The following is a 15,792-nucleotide window of genomic DNA, read 5'->3' as shown; positions in this document are numbered from 1 at the left end:
GGCAGAGCTGATGAAGCAAACACAAGCACGTCACTGTCGGCATGATGGGAACTATCAGCTCTCCATGTTAGCACATATCAAAGCAACGTGAAAGGAAATTCTCTCTTGTGGCAATGTATGATTAAATGATGGCAGTTTTGAGAATCCCTAAAGATTTAGTTACTATTACTACACTATAGTATAATCGCTATCAGCTTTCACCTTAACCTTACTTTGACACTAAAAAAATTACAAAAGGGAAAATAGAGAGACAAAAAGAGAAAGAAAATAACCAAGTTTGAGATGTTTAAAGAATAATTAAAATAAACAGATCCAGATCCTTGGCTATGCATATTTACTCAAGCTGGCATTCTTGATTTTATTGAATTGTCCAAAGCTAACAGTAAAACACAGTTTAATCGTACTGTGCACCCTACTACCCCTTGTTCAAAGTATCCTTTGTGTGCTGGAAGAACTTCATGTCTTAGGCGTACATAAAAGGATCTGACAGTTGGCACGGGCCAGTTAATACTCTCTTTTGTCTGCTAGTCAGTCAGTCTTGAGTGGAATGTGTTACTGGAAAGGCAGAGGAAGAACTGAAAGCTAACAATAATCCAGAAGGGAGCTGGGAAGGGGACTATGGTGATGACATCAGAGATGATTTTCTACCCACAAAGCTTTGCTGTTCCGTGACTGATTCTTGTTGAAAAGACCAACATGACCATTTGTTTTTAACGCTGGTCCTCAACAAGAAGTGCTGGTATGCTGGTGCCATATCATGATTTCTTAACTTGCTTAGCTAGCAAGTCTGCCTTTGGAAGCCAATATTAAAAGTCAGGCCATTCTGAGTGAGCAGCAACGGTGAACACCACTACACTTAAAAAAATTTTAGGGTTCCATAAAGAACATTTAACATTCACAGAACCTTTATGAACATTTCTTTGTAAAGGAAAAATTATAAATATATAAATAATGCTTCTTTGACTTGAACAAAATGTGTTCTTTTAAGAACCTTTGACTAAATGGTTCTTTGAGAAACCAAAATTTTTTATTTTATGACAATATTGCAAAGAACGCTTTATAGCAACTTTCTTTTTCAAAGCGTAGACCAGCACCAAGACAAAATGAATCCAGCATAAACCAGCCTCCCAGCAAGCAATTTTGCGTTTAAAAGATGTCTAATAGCCATCCAAACACAGCGCAGACATCTTGGCTAAAACCGTCGCTGCACCTGAATCCAATGTTTGCTTTACCTCCTGTCTCCTGAGATACCTTAATCATCTTGCTCCACAATTCTATGCCTGGGCGTGGTCGGGGAATGTGATTTGTCAAGGCCTGGTCTAGTCCGAAAAAATAATATGACGGCCAAGAAAGCAGCTGGAGCACAAATGCAGTGTAAATAAAGTTATATTTTCACTTTTTACACCTTTTGATTGCATTTAGTAAAAAACTAGTATTGTAGTTTTCAAATATGGGATAAGTTATCACAAAGGCGCTCTCTGTTTATATTTCAAACTGAATTTCATTATGCTGCCTATGAAGGCTGTCCGAATGCTTTTCCCAGAGCTGCCTTCATGCCTCCAAAGTCATTGCCAGCAAGTCATCTGCCTTAGATTTAAGACACAGCCTGTATAAAATACTTCCGTGTGGGCTTCACGAGAGAGACTGAAAGGTTGCACCTTGGCTAAAAGTAGGCAATATTTGGGCTGTCAGTGAACATTTTATAGATGTCTAACCGCATAGCCTAAAAATAAATGAACAGACCTTGTAATCAATGCTGACTTTGCTTACATGATGGAATATCATATATCTTACAAGTTATTTGGCAAAAACGACATGTAACCAAATTCAAAGTTTATTTTGGTTAGAATTGGGTTACTCATAGCTGGACTATATTCGGTCTATAGTCAACCTAGACAGTGAAATGACAGCTTTTGCTTGCTGGGTTGTATCACCATGGAAAATCAGTATGAAGACAGCAAGTGTTGTATTCGAGACCAGCTCATACGAGTCCGAGTCAAGACCGAGTCCAGAGATGGTTGAGTCCGAGTCCACATAAAGTTGGGTCTGAGAAAAGACTTAAGGTCATAGTCTGTGCTATGGCATTTTTGATCTCACTCAATTCATGTTTTGTTAAAAATGTCAAAGTCACCATCAGTTTAATGATTTTGAAATCCACTCTATTATATTAGGTCCTACACTATACACAGGTCCGCTGTAACACAAACCACAGCATACCAATTTACAAAATAAATGTATTATTTATGAAACAGAATAATAATTTAGTTAAATAAAGATATTTGCTAATAAGCTACAGTACTGTCCAAAAAATTTTAGGCCACCACAACCAGAAGTTTTAATGTTCATCCATATTTATTTTTCAATCTATTTTATTAAGATACAAACAGAAAATACATTTAAATTAAAATTTTCAGGACTAAATGTCTTCTTTAGGTATCATCTGTGTTTCGTGTAACCTCTCTTGGCACTAAATACATCTTGGGCATTTGTGAGCAAAGTGAAGTAAAAAGACTAATTTCTTTAAAATTAGAAATAAGGATTTAATTTTATTTAGGTTTAAGAGATCCTGCAGTTTCCTGCTACTGCTCAAGTGGAAGGGGAGTTTACCCTAAAAACATGACACTTCAGTTTTTTATACAGTTTTTAATACTATATACACATTTCCTGTATTTTCTGGATGTATTCTATTACAGAGACTGAGAAACAATTACATATGAACACTATAACATTGCAAAAACAACAAATCTAATTCTGGTGGCCTAAGACTTTTGCACAATACTGTATATTTAAAAAATTTAATTAATCATTAAATGTTATTATGGTATTATGTAAATAATTATCACCAACCACATAATTTCTCTTCTAAGACATAAATCAAGAATAAAATAGAAATAATGCAGAAATGTATGTAGACAAAATTTACAATATTTTGCTGACTCGTTTAAAGCTGGAATTATGTGTGGTGCCACTCTTTGTTCTAGTGCCACGTCTTATCATTTTTGGTAACAGCGGCTTATCTAATGCTTAAATCTCTCTGGACTGAGGTAAAAGTCATGGCAGTGCAAAAAACTTTTCAGATCTGACCGTCTGATGCAAGCAAAAAATCCCCTCCACTGTTCTTGTCAATCTTACATCAGTTTAAAGAAACAGTAATATATTTTTTAAAAGGGACTTGGGTGGACTCGAGAATAAGTCCGATTCCAAATGTATTCGAGTACGAGTCGAGACCGAGTCAAAATGCTCACGAGTCCATGACAAGACCAAGACCATTTAAATCAGAGTCAAGACCGAGTCTCAAATACTACAACACTGGTTGAAACAAATAACTTTTACAACGAAAACTAACCGACAAATCAAACTAACATGTTGAACTAACTAGCAAACTGTAATAAATGTTGGTCTTGCAGTGAAACTGAAAGTAATGTCCTTGAACATACACTGAATTTATATGTAACGGTGAGTGGGCTTTTGTATTGCTATCTAATCTTATGTATACTCTGGGAACTCTTATGAATAGCTCTTTGTGACTGTGATAACCAGTGGTACAATGACTTATATACTGTATATCTGAGTCAGGATAATAGCAACAGGGTTGCCAGGTTTTCACAGAAAAACCCGCCCGATTGATACTCAAAACTAGCCCAAAACGTTTCGAGGGGGGCCTCTGGTAAAAATCTGCATTTTTGAAAGGGTTCATCTGCCAAAATTCGTATTCCCGGGACTAAATATCACATTATTTGGGTCGCTTCAACTTGCAGACATGAAAAACAGCCCGCATCAATAGTGTTAAGGTTGCCCAATTTCGCAGTAAGAACATTGACTTGGCAACCCTGAAAAGCAGCCTATTCAGGTTTTGTAATAATAAAACAAAGTTTAATCCTCTCACAGTTTATTTGTTCAAGAGTTGAGTCAGTAAGTTTGTCAAATTTATGATGTTAAAGACTTACTACAGTTAAAATAAAATAAAAACATGGTTCCTCAGCAAAAACCACAGCTAAACCAAGGTTACTGTAGTAAAACCATGGTTTTGTCAATGGTAATCAATAAACATGATTAATTTTCATTTGGCTAACTTGGCCATTCAATGTAAAATCAACTTTCAAGCCAGTCCCACTGAAATCAGGTTAAAATCTGCATCTCCCTTGTAGTATAACATCATTAAAGACCTCTACATACACAGCAACGTTTTGCTTATCCATGCTGCTCTGGAAGGTTTATATTCCCCAGCGTAATGTAAATACATCTGCACGGCTTGATCATCAATAAAACACCCTTAAATGTCTCATAACCATCTAATTATACGCCTTACAAGCAACCCTATTGACTTTAACTATGGCGAGCTGTCAAGCGTTATATTTGCTCAGAGAGCACGGAGCGTCTCTCTCGCAATGTGCCTCTCCCATTGCAACATTCATTAATAGATGGCACTGCCCCTGTTGCCATGGTAACTGAGCATGTGGCGTCTCTGTTTTCTTCTCCACGCCGTGGTTCTGTCGTGCACCGCTCGGAAGCTTCGAAAGCAGCGAAAATAAAAGTACTACTTACGGTCAGACACTCTCTTTCATCCCACAGGATGTTATTTCATCATCTATACTAATCTATAATGCAGTCACCAAGTATATTATACACATGTATCGGTTTCTGCCACAACAGAGGTTTCTGTTTGTCTTGCATAACATAAATCGTAATGGTTAGGGTACTACGTTGACATGAGATTAACTTTTTGTTTAGCTGGAGCCTTTATCTATGCTGTGGATGCGTGTTGCTGATGCGGTGTGTTTTGCTGTACTCACTGTTATTGTGGTTTCCCGCTCCAGCTTCCTGGTGGGTGATGTAGACACAGGACTCTGAGGAAAAACATAAAACCCAGTGTGAAATCTACGCTTCAAATCAGACATGGTGTTACGATGCAGGTCCAGCTCTTGTAGTTGCTGTTGTGTGAGTTTGGGATGGGGTGAGGCATTTGTTTGTGTGTGTGTGTGATGTGAGTTGCTACAGTATATACTGTAAGTTGTTATCCCCACCCCGAGGTATTCAAGGATGAAGTAAGGAAGAGAACGAGTGGGTGGTGAGAGAGAGGAAAGACAAGCCCCCTTTGCTCTATTTTAAAGAGCTATTTTAAGATAATTTTTTTCATATCATACTACTGTAGATTATATCTGCAGTAGTTATATGATCAATATAAGTCAATATAGATATTTTCTTATCTTCTTAGATTAGATCATTCAAATGTACATGATTACTTGATCGAAGTATTGTGTTTACATGAGGTAAAAGTAAAATCGCAATATTGCAAAAATCTCATTATAATCGTATTATTAGGGTGCATGTAAACTGTGATTAATAACCTATTAACATAAAAAGGGAATGAAGGTGAGAACGATACAGATAAAGTTTTTGAGCTCAACAAAGCATATGCTTTGGCATTTTGATAAAAGTAAACCAGAGAGACTAAGACCATACATGACAGATCCTCCATACCTGTTGTTCTGCGCTTGACTTTCGCATTACCACACGTGACTGTTCGGTCTGATGCAACGGGCTACCATTGCCATGAAATCCATTCACTGTAAGACAAAAACAGTAAGGTGAGCCTGACTTAGAGATCATAATCCGAATTGAACGGATAACATCTCAAAGACATAAGGCGATATGAAAAGAATCCCCATTTGTGATTTACAAAAAAAAAACAAATAAATGAAAAATAAACAGCCCTATAATCATTTAGACACGATATCTCAGATTTTCCACACATGCAGACGCTTTCACAGCACCTCCCTACACTCAGTCTAATTTTAAACACTGCGACTTTATTTGTAGACCTGCAACAAAAGAGCCTATTCTGATTGTCTGAAGGTGATAACACACAGCACTATTCAGCTCCATTGAGGGTGGGTAATTTCAAATGTCAGGCCAAAAAAGCCCTCAGACTTATGATTCAGCCCTTATGCCCCTAAAGAACACTGTTAGCTATCAGATATTTAACTATTTGTTTAAATTAATCCGAGAAACAAGATTCTTGATTTTGTTTTGGGGTCTACTACAATAAGTTTTCATGCTTAACACATAATTTTTTTCAATTATACCACAGGGCTATTGAATGCTTTATTCTGATTGGTGGAAAAATGTTCCACAAGTATGCATTATTTTTGACAAACACATGCCTGACCTAACAAATGTCTTAAAAGAAACACAAGAGTAATGTCTTAGCAATGTCTGTGGTAACCAGGGTATAAGTGGAATAATTGACTCCAGTCCTTTAAATTATTCAAAAAAAAAAAAAAATGCATTACCACCTTGGGTGTGCATTATTTTTTTAATAATTCAATGTCCGACATCAGTTAGTCCTTACATATTTTACATTATAGCTACATTCTTTCCAGTCTGAATCAAATGCTTTGTTACTTCTGAACTCTTTGAAGCCCCTCCTACTGAAATGCTCTGATTGGGAAAGGCTGGAAAGAGAGATTTTTTGAGTTTATTTTTTTAACTCTGACTTCAATTTGTGTTGTGGGATACTCCCTGGCTGTGTTGTATCCAAATCATCATCCTGTATATTGGACCCTGTTCCCACAAAATTACTCAAAGAGGTATTCCCTATAGTGTCTAACCCAGTACTAAATGTATTTAACTCATCACTAGAATTAGGCTACGTTCCAACAGCTTTCAAACTAGCAGTTATTAGACAGCTCATTAAAAAACCAAACCTTGACCAGGGAGATCTAAATAACTTTAGACCAATCTCAAATCTCCCTTTTCTTTCCAAAATATTAGAAAAAGTAGTGGCAAGCCAGCTACGTACATTCTTAGCAAATAATAGTACGTATGAAAAGTTCCAATCAGGATTCAGGCCCCACCATAGCACAGAGACAGCGCTGCTTAGAGTTACAAATGACCTTCTCCTAACATCCGATCGTGGCGAAATATCACTCCTTATATTATTAGACCTTAGTGCAGCCTTTGACACAATAGATCACACAATCTTACTTAATAGGCTAGAAAACTATGTTGGCATCAGTGGTCAAGCGCTAGCCTGGTTCAGATCGTATCTAACCAATCGCTATCACTTTGTTTATGTAAATGAGGAGGAGTCACATCACTCCCTGGTTAAATACGGCATACCGCAGGGATCAGTTTTAGGTCCTATCCTGTTCTCGTTATATATGTTACCTCTGGGAGATATTATCAGGAATCATAACATACAGTTTCACTGCTACGCAGATGACACACAGCTTTACATCTCCTCACATCCTAGCGAAACACACAATTTTTCTAAGCTATCAGACTGCATCAGCGATATAAGTGATTGGATGGCACATAACTTTCTTATGCTAAACTCCAATAAGACAGAGATACTTGTTATCGAACCGAATCGCTACAAATATAATATGACAGACTACAAGTTGCCCATAGATGGCTGCACTGTGGTGCCAACCTCCACGGTTAAGAATTTAGGTGTGATGTTCGACAGAAATGTATCCTTCGACAGCCATATCTCCAATGTCTGCCGCACAGCGTTCTTCCACCTTAGAAATATCTCAAAAATACGCCATATGTTGTCTGCATCAGATGCAGAGAAGCTTATCCACGCTTTTATGACCTCTAAAATAGACTATTGTAACTCGTTACTCGGAGGATGCCATGCAAATCAGGTAAACAAGCTTCAGCTAGTTCAAAACGCTTCTGCAAGAGTTCTTACTCGATCTAAGAAGTATGACCGCATAAGCCCAATTCTGGCATCTTTACACTGGCTACCAGTTAAATATCGTATACAATTTAAAATATTACTAATCACCTACAAAGCCTTAAATGGCCTAGCACCCTCATATCTTAGAGAATTATTATCAGAATACAATCCATCACGTGCATTGCGGTCACAAAATTCTGGCCTCTTAATTATCCCTAAAATATCAAAAGTGTCTAAAGGTGGCAGATCCTTTTCCTACTTAGCCCCTAAGCTATGGAATGATTTACCAACCGACGTCCGAAAATCAGAGACAGTAGATAACTTTAAATCTAGACTTAAAACTTTTCTCTTTAACAAGGCATTCGCATAGTTTGTTTAAGCAATATTACTTATCTCCCAATAGCTAGCTTGTACAACCTAATAAATAAATAAATCAATGAATAAATTAAAACCTTTTTTTGTCAACACTCCGAAACATGGTAAATGACATTAATACACTTTAGTAATATGCTGAAACTTTGAATTGGTTGTCGATTGAGTCTTAATTGCAAAATATGGTCGGTTTGCAATTTTGGCCTTTTCCCATGGCCTTAAAAATAGTATGTCATACAGAACCGTTTGCCACTGTACGTTAGTATTAAAGACGGCAGTGGGGCCTCTGGCCTTAGTCAAACGAGTTCTGTTTCTGTTTCTAAAATCATCAACTATATGTAATACACTTATCTCCCAATAGCAAGCTTGTACAACCTAATAAATAAATAAATTAATGAATAAACTAAAACCTTTTTTTTTCGTCAACATCCCAAAACATGGTAAATGTCATTAATACTCTTTAGTAATATGCTGAAACTTTGCATTGGTTGTCAATTGAGTCTTAATTGCCAAATATGGTCGGTTTGCAATTTTGGCCTTTTCCCATGGCCTTAAAAATAGTATGTCATACAGAACAGCTTGCCACTGTGCGTTAGTATTAACGACGGCAGTGGGGCCTCTGGCCTTAGTCAAACGAGTTCTGTTTCTGTTTCTAAAATCATCAACTATATGTAATACACTTAACCAGCAATAGTTAGCCTGCCCGGAACCGAGCTGACTAAAACCACATTACTGTGTGACACCTGCTTTTTATGTGAACGGCCCCTACGCTAATAAGATTTTGTTTCTCTCTCCCTGTCTCGTCCTCGATCACAAGGACAATAAGACAAACAGATCCAGATCCAGTTCCGGTAAATGTGAAAGTCGGCACACCTCTGATCTACTGGCTGTTCTTTAACATGATGTCCAGCTGATGCCTGACCAAAGACCACCGGCAGAACCCGCTTAATCTCCGCTTAATCTCCTTCCGTTTCAATGTATATATATATATATATATATATATATATATATATATATATATATATATATATATATATATATATATATATATCCCAAGGGTTTTTTCCTCCTAGGACTTTTTTTTACTTCCCCGGCTAAAATTCCGGGGGTTTTTCTCCTAGGGGGTTTTTCAACCCGGGGAGGCAGCCTTTTTGGGCTTAACTTCTATACGTTACATTAGTAATAAGTTTGCTTATAATTTGCTTATAAGTTCCATGTCGGGTTGCTATTATTATGACGGATTTACCAGGCGTACGCCAGGAGCAGTTTACAGCCGAGGAGACCGACGTTCTTGTAAGAGCAGTCAAAGACAGAGAAGTTGTTTTGTATGGGAATAGGAGAAACCCGCCCAAATCAGCGTAGGTTAAACAGGCGTGAGAGGAAATAGCCACAGTCTCATCAGCTGGCATCCCCATCGTTACGCCAAGCGCTACAATGATGTCAGGAGACGGGGGAATCTCAAGCTTGCCAGCATAAATCGGGCATGCCGTGTAACAGGAGGTGAATCTGCCTCTACACAGACGCCAGCAGAGGACATCGCTGCGTCCACCCTCACCGCTGAAAGGGTTTGGGGGCTTTGAAATCGGACCCAAGAAACGCAAGCAAGGTCCAACCCCAAAGTACTCTTACAAATCAAGTTCATATACATTAAGGTTTCTTATGAAAATATTTTAATTATTATTTACATAAAATAAACGTAATACAGCCACACAACAAACGTATGAAAATATTTTTAATCGTTATTTGCATGAGAAGTTTTTAACGCAGCCACACAATAAATAAAAACTATCACCACAATGCTCACCACTATGATTCCCCTTATCTCATGTATTAATATTTTTTATTGTAACAATTTATGATTTGCAAAAATAACTGTTGCATCTGTGTAGATTAGATGCAAAGTGTGTGCGCATTGTGCACGCTATACATTATGGTCAAGCATGCGCCCTTAAAATAGCATAATGAACAACGCGCAACGTGCCACTGACTTTAAACTTTTTTTTCTGGTCAGTGGCACAATTGTTTTTTGAAACTGCAAAATAGCATCAGGAATGGTTTGCGCCGGAACACGCCTCTTTTTTTGCGCTGAACCGCCCAGGGAGCGCAAGTTCATTCCCTAGTTTGCCGACGTGCGTCTGTGGAGGGAAAAACCCGCTGTGCGCCGGTGCAAAATACGAATGATACATGCGTCACTGACAAAGTCAATTGCGCTGGGTGCAAGATAGGGCCCATAATGTCAATGTTAATCCCATTGAATCAATATCATGTTTGCACCCTCCATTAATATAAAAAAAATACTACAATTTCAACAAACCACCATTGTGGTGATCAGTGTTAGCTAAGTCATTGACTCTTAACGTTCACCAATTTAAAGGAACAGTATGTGGGATTGTGGCCAAAACTGGTACTGCAATAAAAAAACTTGTGGCTAAAACTGGTACTGCAATCACACAACTGGTGGCCAATACACAACATGACAACATAAACATCAGTTGAGGGCTGCAACTCTACTCTTTAAATGACAATACCCTGGCCAGACCACTGTTGTGAGTGATATAAGTATTTGAAATGAAAATGACGTCACAATGAGATCAAATTAAGCGTCTTTACATAATGAGGTTGATACTTTTGTGACTGTTATAAATGTTTTGGTTTGTAAATGGACTGTGATAAGGTAAACAGTAAAAAATACTTTTTTCATCACTCATCCTTCAAATCTCAACAATGGTGACAACCATCAAACTACTTCAGATAAAACGATAAACCGCAATGCATGCTGGGATGTATGATATAGTTTACTACTATGTTGATACCCAGCATGCATTGCAGAATGAAGCTTTCTTTTGTTGAGTTAGTTACATTTTAACTCTGCACTGGAGTTGATTTGATGGTCACACATGATGTACATTTAGATTGAGTTGATTTTAAAGGGACACTCCACTTTTTTTGAAAATAGGCTCATTTTCCAGCTCCCCTAGAGTAAAACATTAGATTTTTACCGTTTTGGAATTCATTCAGCTGATCTCCGGGTCTGGCGCTACCACTTTTAGCATAGCTTAGCATGGCAAACCAAAGAGTTTCAATGTTTTTCCTATTTAAAACATGACACTTATGTAGTACCATTGTGTACTAAGACTGATGGAAAATTAAAAGTTGCAATATTCTAGGCAGGAACTATACTCTTATTCTGGCGTAATAATCAAGGACTTTGCTGCTGTAACATGTCTGCAGTAGGCGTAGTGATATTACTCATTCCAAAACGGTAAAAATCACTTGTTTAACTTTAGTGTAGCTGGAAAATTAGCATATTTTCAAAAAAAGTGGAGTGTCCCTTTAACTACAAGGGAGTTTATTCCGAAGACCAGAATTCGCTGTGAACATGCAGATAAACTAGAAATAAAACTACATCAACATTCGCTAATCTTTACATTGCATTTACATTGATTTGTTTGGCAGATGCTTTAATCCAAAGAAATTTACAGTGGATTACAGATTAGACAATTTTTTACACAGAATTGGTGTCGACGTTGGTGTCGCTTGACAACTCGACCTCGGCCCACTTCTTGCATATGCGTTGGGTGGGTGGAAATTATTAAAATGAGTGATGTCACAGTTTGCATAAGTGCACTGTAGCCCCAAAGAGAGGTTCATTGTTGTTATTGAAAAGAGTTTTATTTAATAGTGAATATCTCCCTTTGGAATAGACTTTCTAGAGAGGAGCTTTGTATCTAGATCTTTTTCATTCTTAAACAGCAATATTACACACTAAATAAAGCAAAAAAGGGGAATAAAGCTTAAAGGTGCAATGTGGGACTTTTAGAAGGATCTCTTGACAGAACAGATATGCAATATAATATACATAACTATATCATCAGTGATGTGTTAAGACCCTACAAAATGAACTGCTTAGAATGAGACATTTTTATCTACATACACCGCGGGTCCCCTTATATAGACGGTTTCATCGGACGCACGTGATACACGTCTGGATCCGAACCTTACTTCCGGTTTCATTTTTTTAATGGTCTGACTAGTTGCTAAACTGATCTCTTGAACAAATGCCTCGTTGAAAATAAGAAATGTTTTGGTTTCCTATCTAATCTATGTGTTGTTTTTTTGCTTGTTATATAAATAAACTATGTTTAAAGTACTTTGTTGATATTTATTCTTAGCGGAGTTTACCGGAAGTTACGTGCGGACCGCGACAGCCGCTTGTTTATGTTGTTACTGCTGAAACCGTCTATAGAAGTCGTCATTACGCACCGTCATGTTTCTACAGTAGCCCTAAATGGACAAACTGTTCAATGAAGCGCATTTTGTTACTATGTTGTTTGACGATTACGTGTTTCTCCAGTGGTGGCTATCGTAGCTTCACTATGTGTTTCGAAAAGAAGGAGTCCCACATTACACCTTTAGTAGAGCCCATATAATACACTCGTTCTTTTTAAAGTTTCTGTAAACAAAGTTGCTCTCACTTCCTTTATCTCTATTAAGTACTTCTCTTGAATCGATGTGGGCATTTCAAACAGCAACAAGATTATTCTGAGTGATGAAGATTTTAATGACACATGGCTCTATGCTGAAACGAATACCGTTTCCTTTCTCAGCACATGCAATGACACTCATCTCTCTTAAACTGGGTTTTAATTGCATTTGCTGTAGACTTGGTCCTTTTTGTTCTTGACATTGTTAAACGGAGATTGTCGGTGCAAATCAAATCAGGAGCACTAAACAGATCATTATGGGTCTCAGAACGGAGGTGAGGACAGTAAATGCTCTATTAGGTAATATTTGTTGATTCATCTGAGAGAAAAGCCTTTCGGTCAAATGTCGAGCCTAAGGTTGATCTGTGTTTTGCATCTCTATATAATATTCCACAATAGTGAAAGTTACATTTGATGCTTTCTTTGCGTTGTAGTAGTCACTTTGTAGTAGTGTACCACAAATCTGTGGGCTCCCTGCGAACCACATGACAGAGCCCTAAGAGCAGTGACGTGGTTACAAGCAGCTTTACAGTGCCCAAAACTCCTGGTGTACAAGCCAAATGAGTCAATATACAGGATAAACCAGTCAAATACATCAAAAAGAGAAAACTGAATAAACAATACCATTCTTTTATTATTTAAATTGTTATACCCTAAAACAGGGGTGGCCACTGTCCTGCGTAGTTTAGTTCCAACCCTAGTCAAAAACAAACCTGAAATTAATTTCAAAGTAGTCCTGAAGACTTTAATTTGATTTTTCAGGTGTGTTTTATTAGGGTTGGAACTAAACTCTGCAGGACAGTGGCCCCCCAGGACCAAGTGTTCCCCACTCCTGCCCTAAAAGGTTACCTAAAAGGGCAAATTTTCAAGATAAGTAATAATAGTCTCTGGTGACCCTGGAATGTGCCTGTAAAGTTTCAGGTAATTGCCGGTTTCACAAACAAGGCTTAATGCAAAAACACATAAGAGTGGTCTCCCGGACAGGGATTAGTCTAGTCCTACACTAAAATAAATGTAAGAGCTGTCCAAACTGAAAACAACTTGCACTGACATACCTTTAAATACATCAGTGCCCTTTGTTTTGCCTCAAAATGCACACAAGTAATGTTTTAGTAAGGCATGTTTGTTAAAACTAGTTATATTTCCTAATGAAACTAAGGTGTAGTCCTGATTTAAGATAATCCCTGTCTGGGAAACCACCCCATAGCCATTTAATCACATTAAAATAACTTTAATTGACAAATTTTAAAATATGCCCATGCCATTGATTTGTCTCAAAATACACATCAGTAATATCCTTTTCTAAAGTATGGTTTATAAAAGAGGCTTAAACACCTTAATTTAACTAAGGTCTAGTTCTGGCTTTAGCAAAGCCTTGTCTGTGAAACCAGTGGGCGGTTGCATAAACATAGCCGTGACATTAAGACTGCGTCTTAAGAATGATTCTGACTAACTAGCAATTAGTTAGGGCTAATCAGTCTTATTATTTGGATTTAAATTAGACCAATCTACCTTTCTATGTAACATACTTAAAACAGTTATGATCAGTCTTGAAGAAAAAAATTCATGACTAACTTTAACCCTTATGTGTTGTTGGGGCCATTTTTGGCCATTTTTGCAATTTTTTTGTCTTAATTTGGCCACAACTTTCTCTGTGTTTCAGCAAATGGAATGATTTTTGGTGACAAATCTTATATTTACACATATTTTAAGAAAATGCTTTGAAATTTTTCAAAAACTTAACAATATACCGTGGGCAAATTTACTACCCTTACGTGTTGTTAGCGGCCAAAAAAGGCCACTAAATTAAACTGCTGTAAAAACTTATCGGATGAAATTTTTTTCACATTTTTTTTGCATAAATCTGTTAATCAACCTCAGTACTGATCAAAACTACCAAATGTTTGCAAAAATTCCATGATTTTAACTCTTTCATTGCCAAGTTTATAAGTAGTGTCACTGATTTGGGAAAAAAAAACACACAAAATGACAGATTTTCAATATAAAACGTGACTGTGGACTGGATTTTCTTTTACCTTTTTTACAGTCTTGGGCATGCCAAAGATTGGTAAAAACATTGGCTTTGATGCATTTTTAGTTTTTGTGCAGCATCAGATTAAATTTTTTTCTCCCTCATTTATTGTTTGTGGCCATTTTTTCCCCATTGACTTCCATTATAACAACATTTTTTGATTGCTGAGCCATGACACCTTATTACCATGCATTCTTGATTCTTTGTGCCTTTTCCTTTTGCAAAGAGGTAAAATTTGTCATTTTTACTGTTGATCACCATGTGGCACCATTAACCCTTTAGTAGCCTGTGCAAAAAAACAGAGCATAAATTCTGGTCTGTACATTGAGTTATATGGACTATAAAACCATTGTGTGTGTACGAGTGTGTGTGTACGAGTGTGTGTGTGTGCGAGTGTGTGTGTGTGTGTGTGTGTGTGTGTAGGGTTAGTGTTAGTATTGAGGAGAGAGCACCTCCCTCGCGCACCAGTTAGTGCTGCACTGGTGAGAGGAATTTAGTCTCCTGTAGCTGTCCCTCTAGACACAAATCCACAGACACCAGCAGGCACCAGCAGCTCAGGAGTGAAGAGGGGAACATGCAAGTGGTGTACAGAACCAAAAAAAGAACAGTCAGCATTTGTATCCGTTGTGGTAGACACACTTGCAGAGAGCACCAAGTAATATGCTGCAAGTCCTGCTAAAAAGACTGAACACACACACGTACACATATACACACCAAAAAATTAGTTTGATTGTTTAGTTCTCCATCCATCCTCTACTCTTGCTTCATTGTTCAGTTTATTTGAAGTTGTTTTTGCATTTTGGTTCATAATAAATGTTGTTAATAAATCTGATGAAGAGAAGATTTTTTACAGATTTTTCCACACAGACGCACACACATGCAAGCACGCACGCACGCACGCACGCACGCACACACACACACACACACACACACACACACACACACACACTCTCTCTCTCTCTCTCTCTCTCTCTCTCTTTCTCTCTCTAATATGCTGTTATAGTCCATATAACTCAATGTACAATCCAGAATTCAAGCTCTTTTTTTGCACAGGCTACTAAAGGGTTAATTGTGCCACATGGTGATCAACAGTAAAAATGACAAATTTAACCTCTTTGCAAAAACTAAAACCACAAAGAATCAAAAATGCATGGTAATAAGGTGTCATGGCTCTGCAATCAAAAAATGTTGTTATAATGGAAGTCAATGGGGAAAAA

General features: G+C 37.5%; 1 protein-coding gene across 1 annotated transcript in view; it reads right to left on the bottom strand.

The window, feature by feature from the left end:
• LOC135734669 (growth arrest-specific protein 7-like) overlaps window positions 1-15,792 on the bottom strand; it is a 61,829-nt gene that overhangs the window by 19,525 nt on the left and 26,512 nt on the right. Inside the window, exons 4-5 of the mRNA XM_065253550.2 lie at window positions 5,482-5,567; window positions 4,794-4,847 (exon numbers count right to left, since the gene is read on the bottom strand). Coding sequence (XP_065109622.1) covers window positions 4,794-4,847; window positions 5,482-5,567 — 140 coding nt within the window. The remainder of the gene's footprint in view (window positions 1-4,793; window positions 4,848-5,481; window positions 5,568-15,792) is intronic.

The sequence above is a fragment of the Paramisgurnus dabryanus genome, chromosome 1 (assembly GCF_030506205.2).
Source record: "Paramisgurnus dabryanus chromosome 1, PD_genome_1.1, whole genome shotgun sequence".
Classification (NCBI taxonomy): domain Eukaryota; kingdom Metazoa; phylum Chordata; class Actinopteri; order Cypriniformes; family Cobitidae; genus Paramisgurnus; species Paramisgurnus dabryanus.
This window is presented reverse-complemented; position numbering and strand designations above follow the sequence as displayed.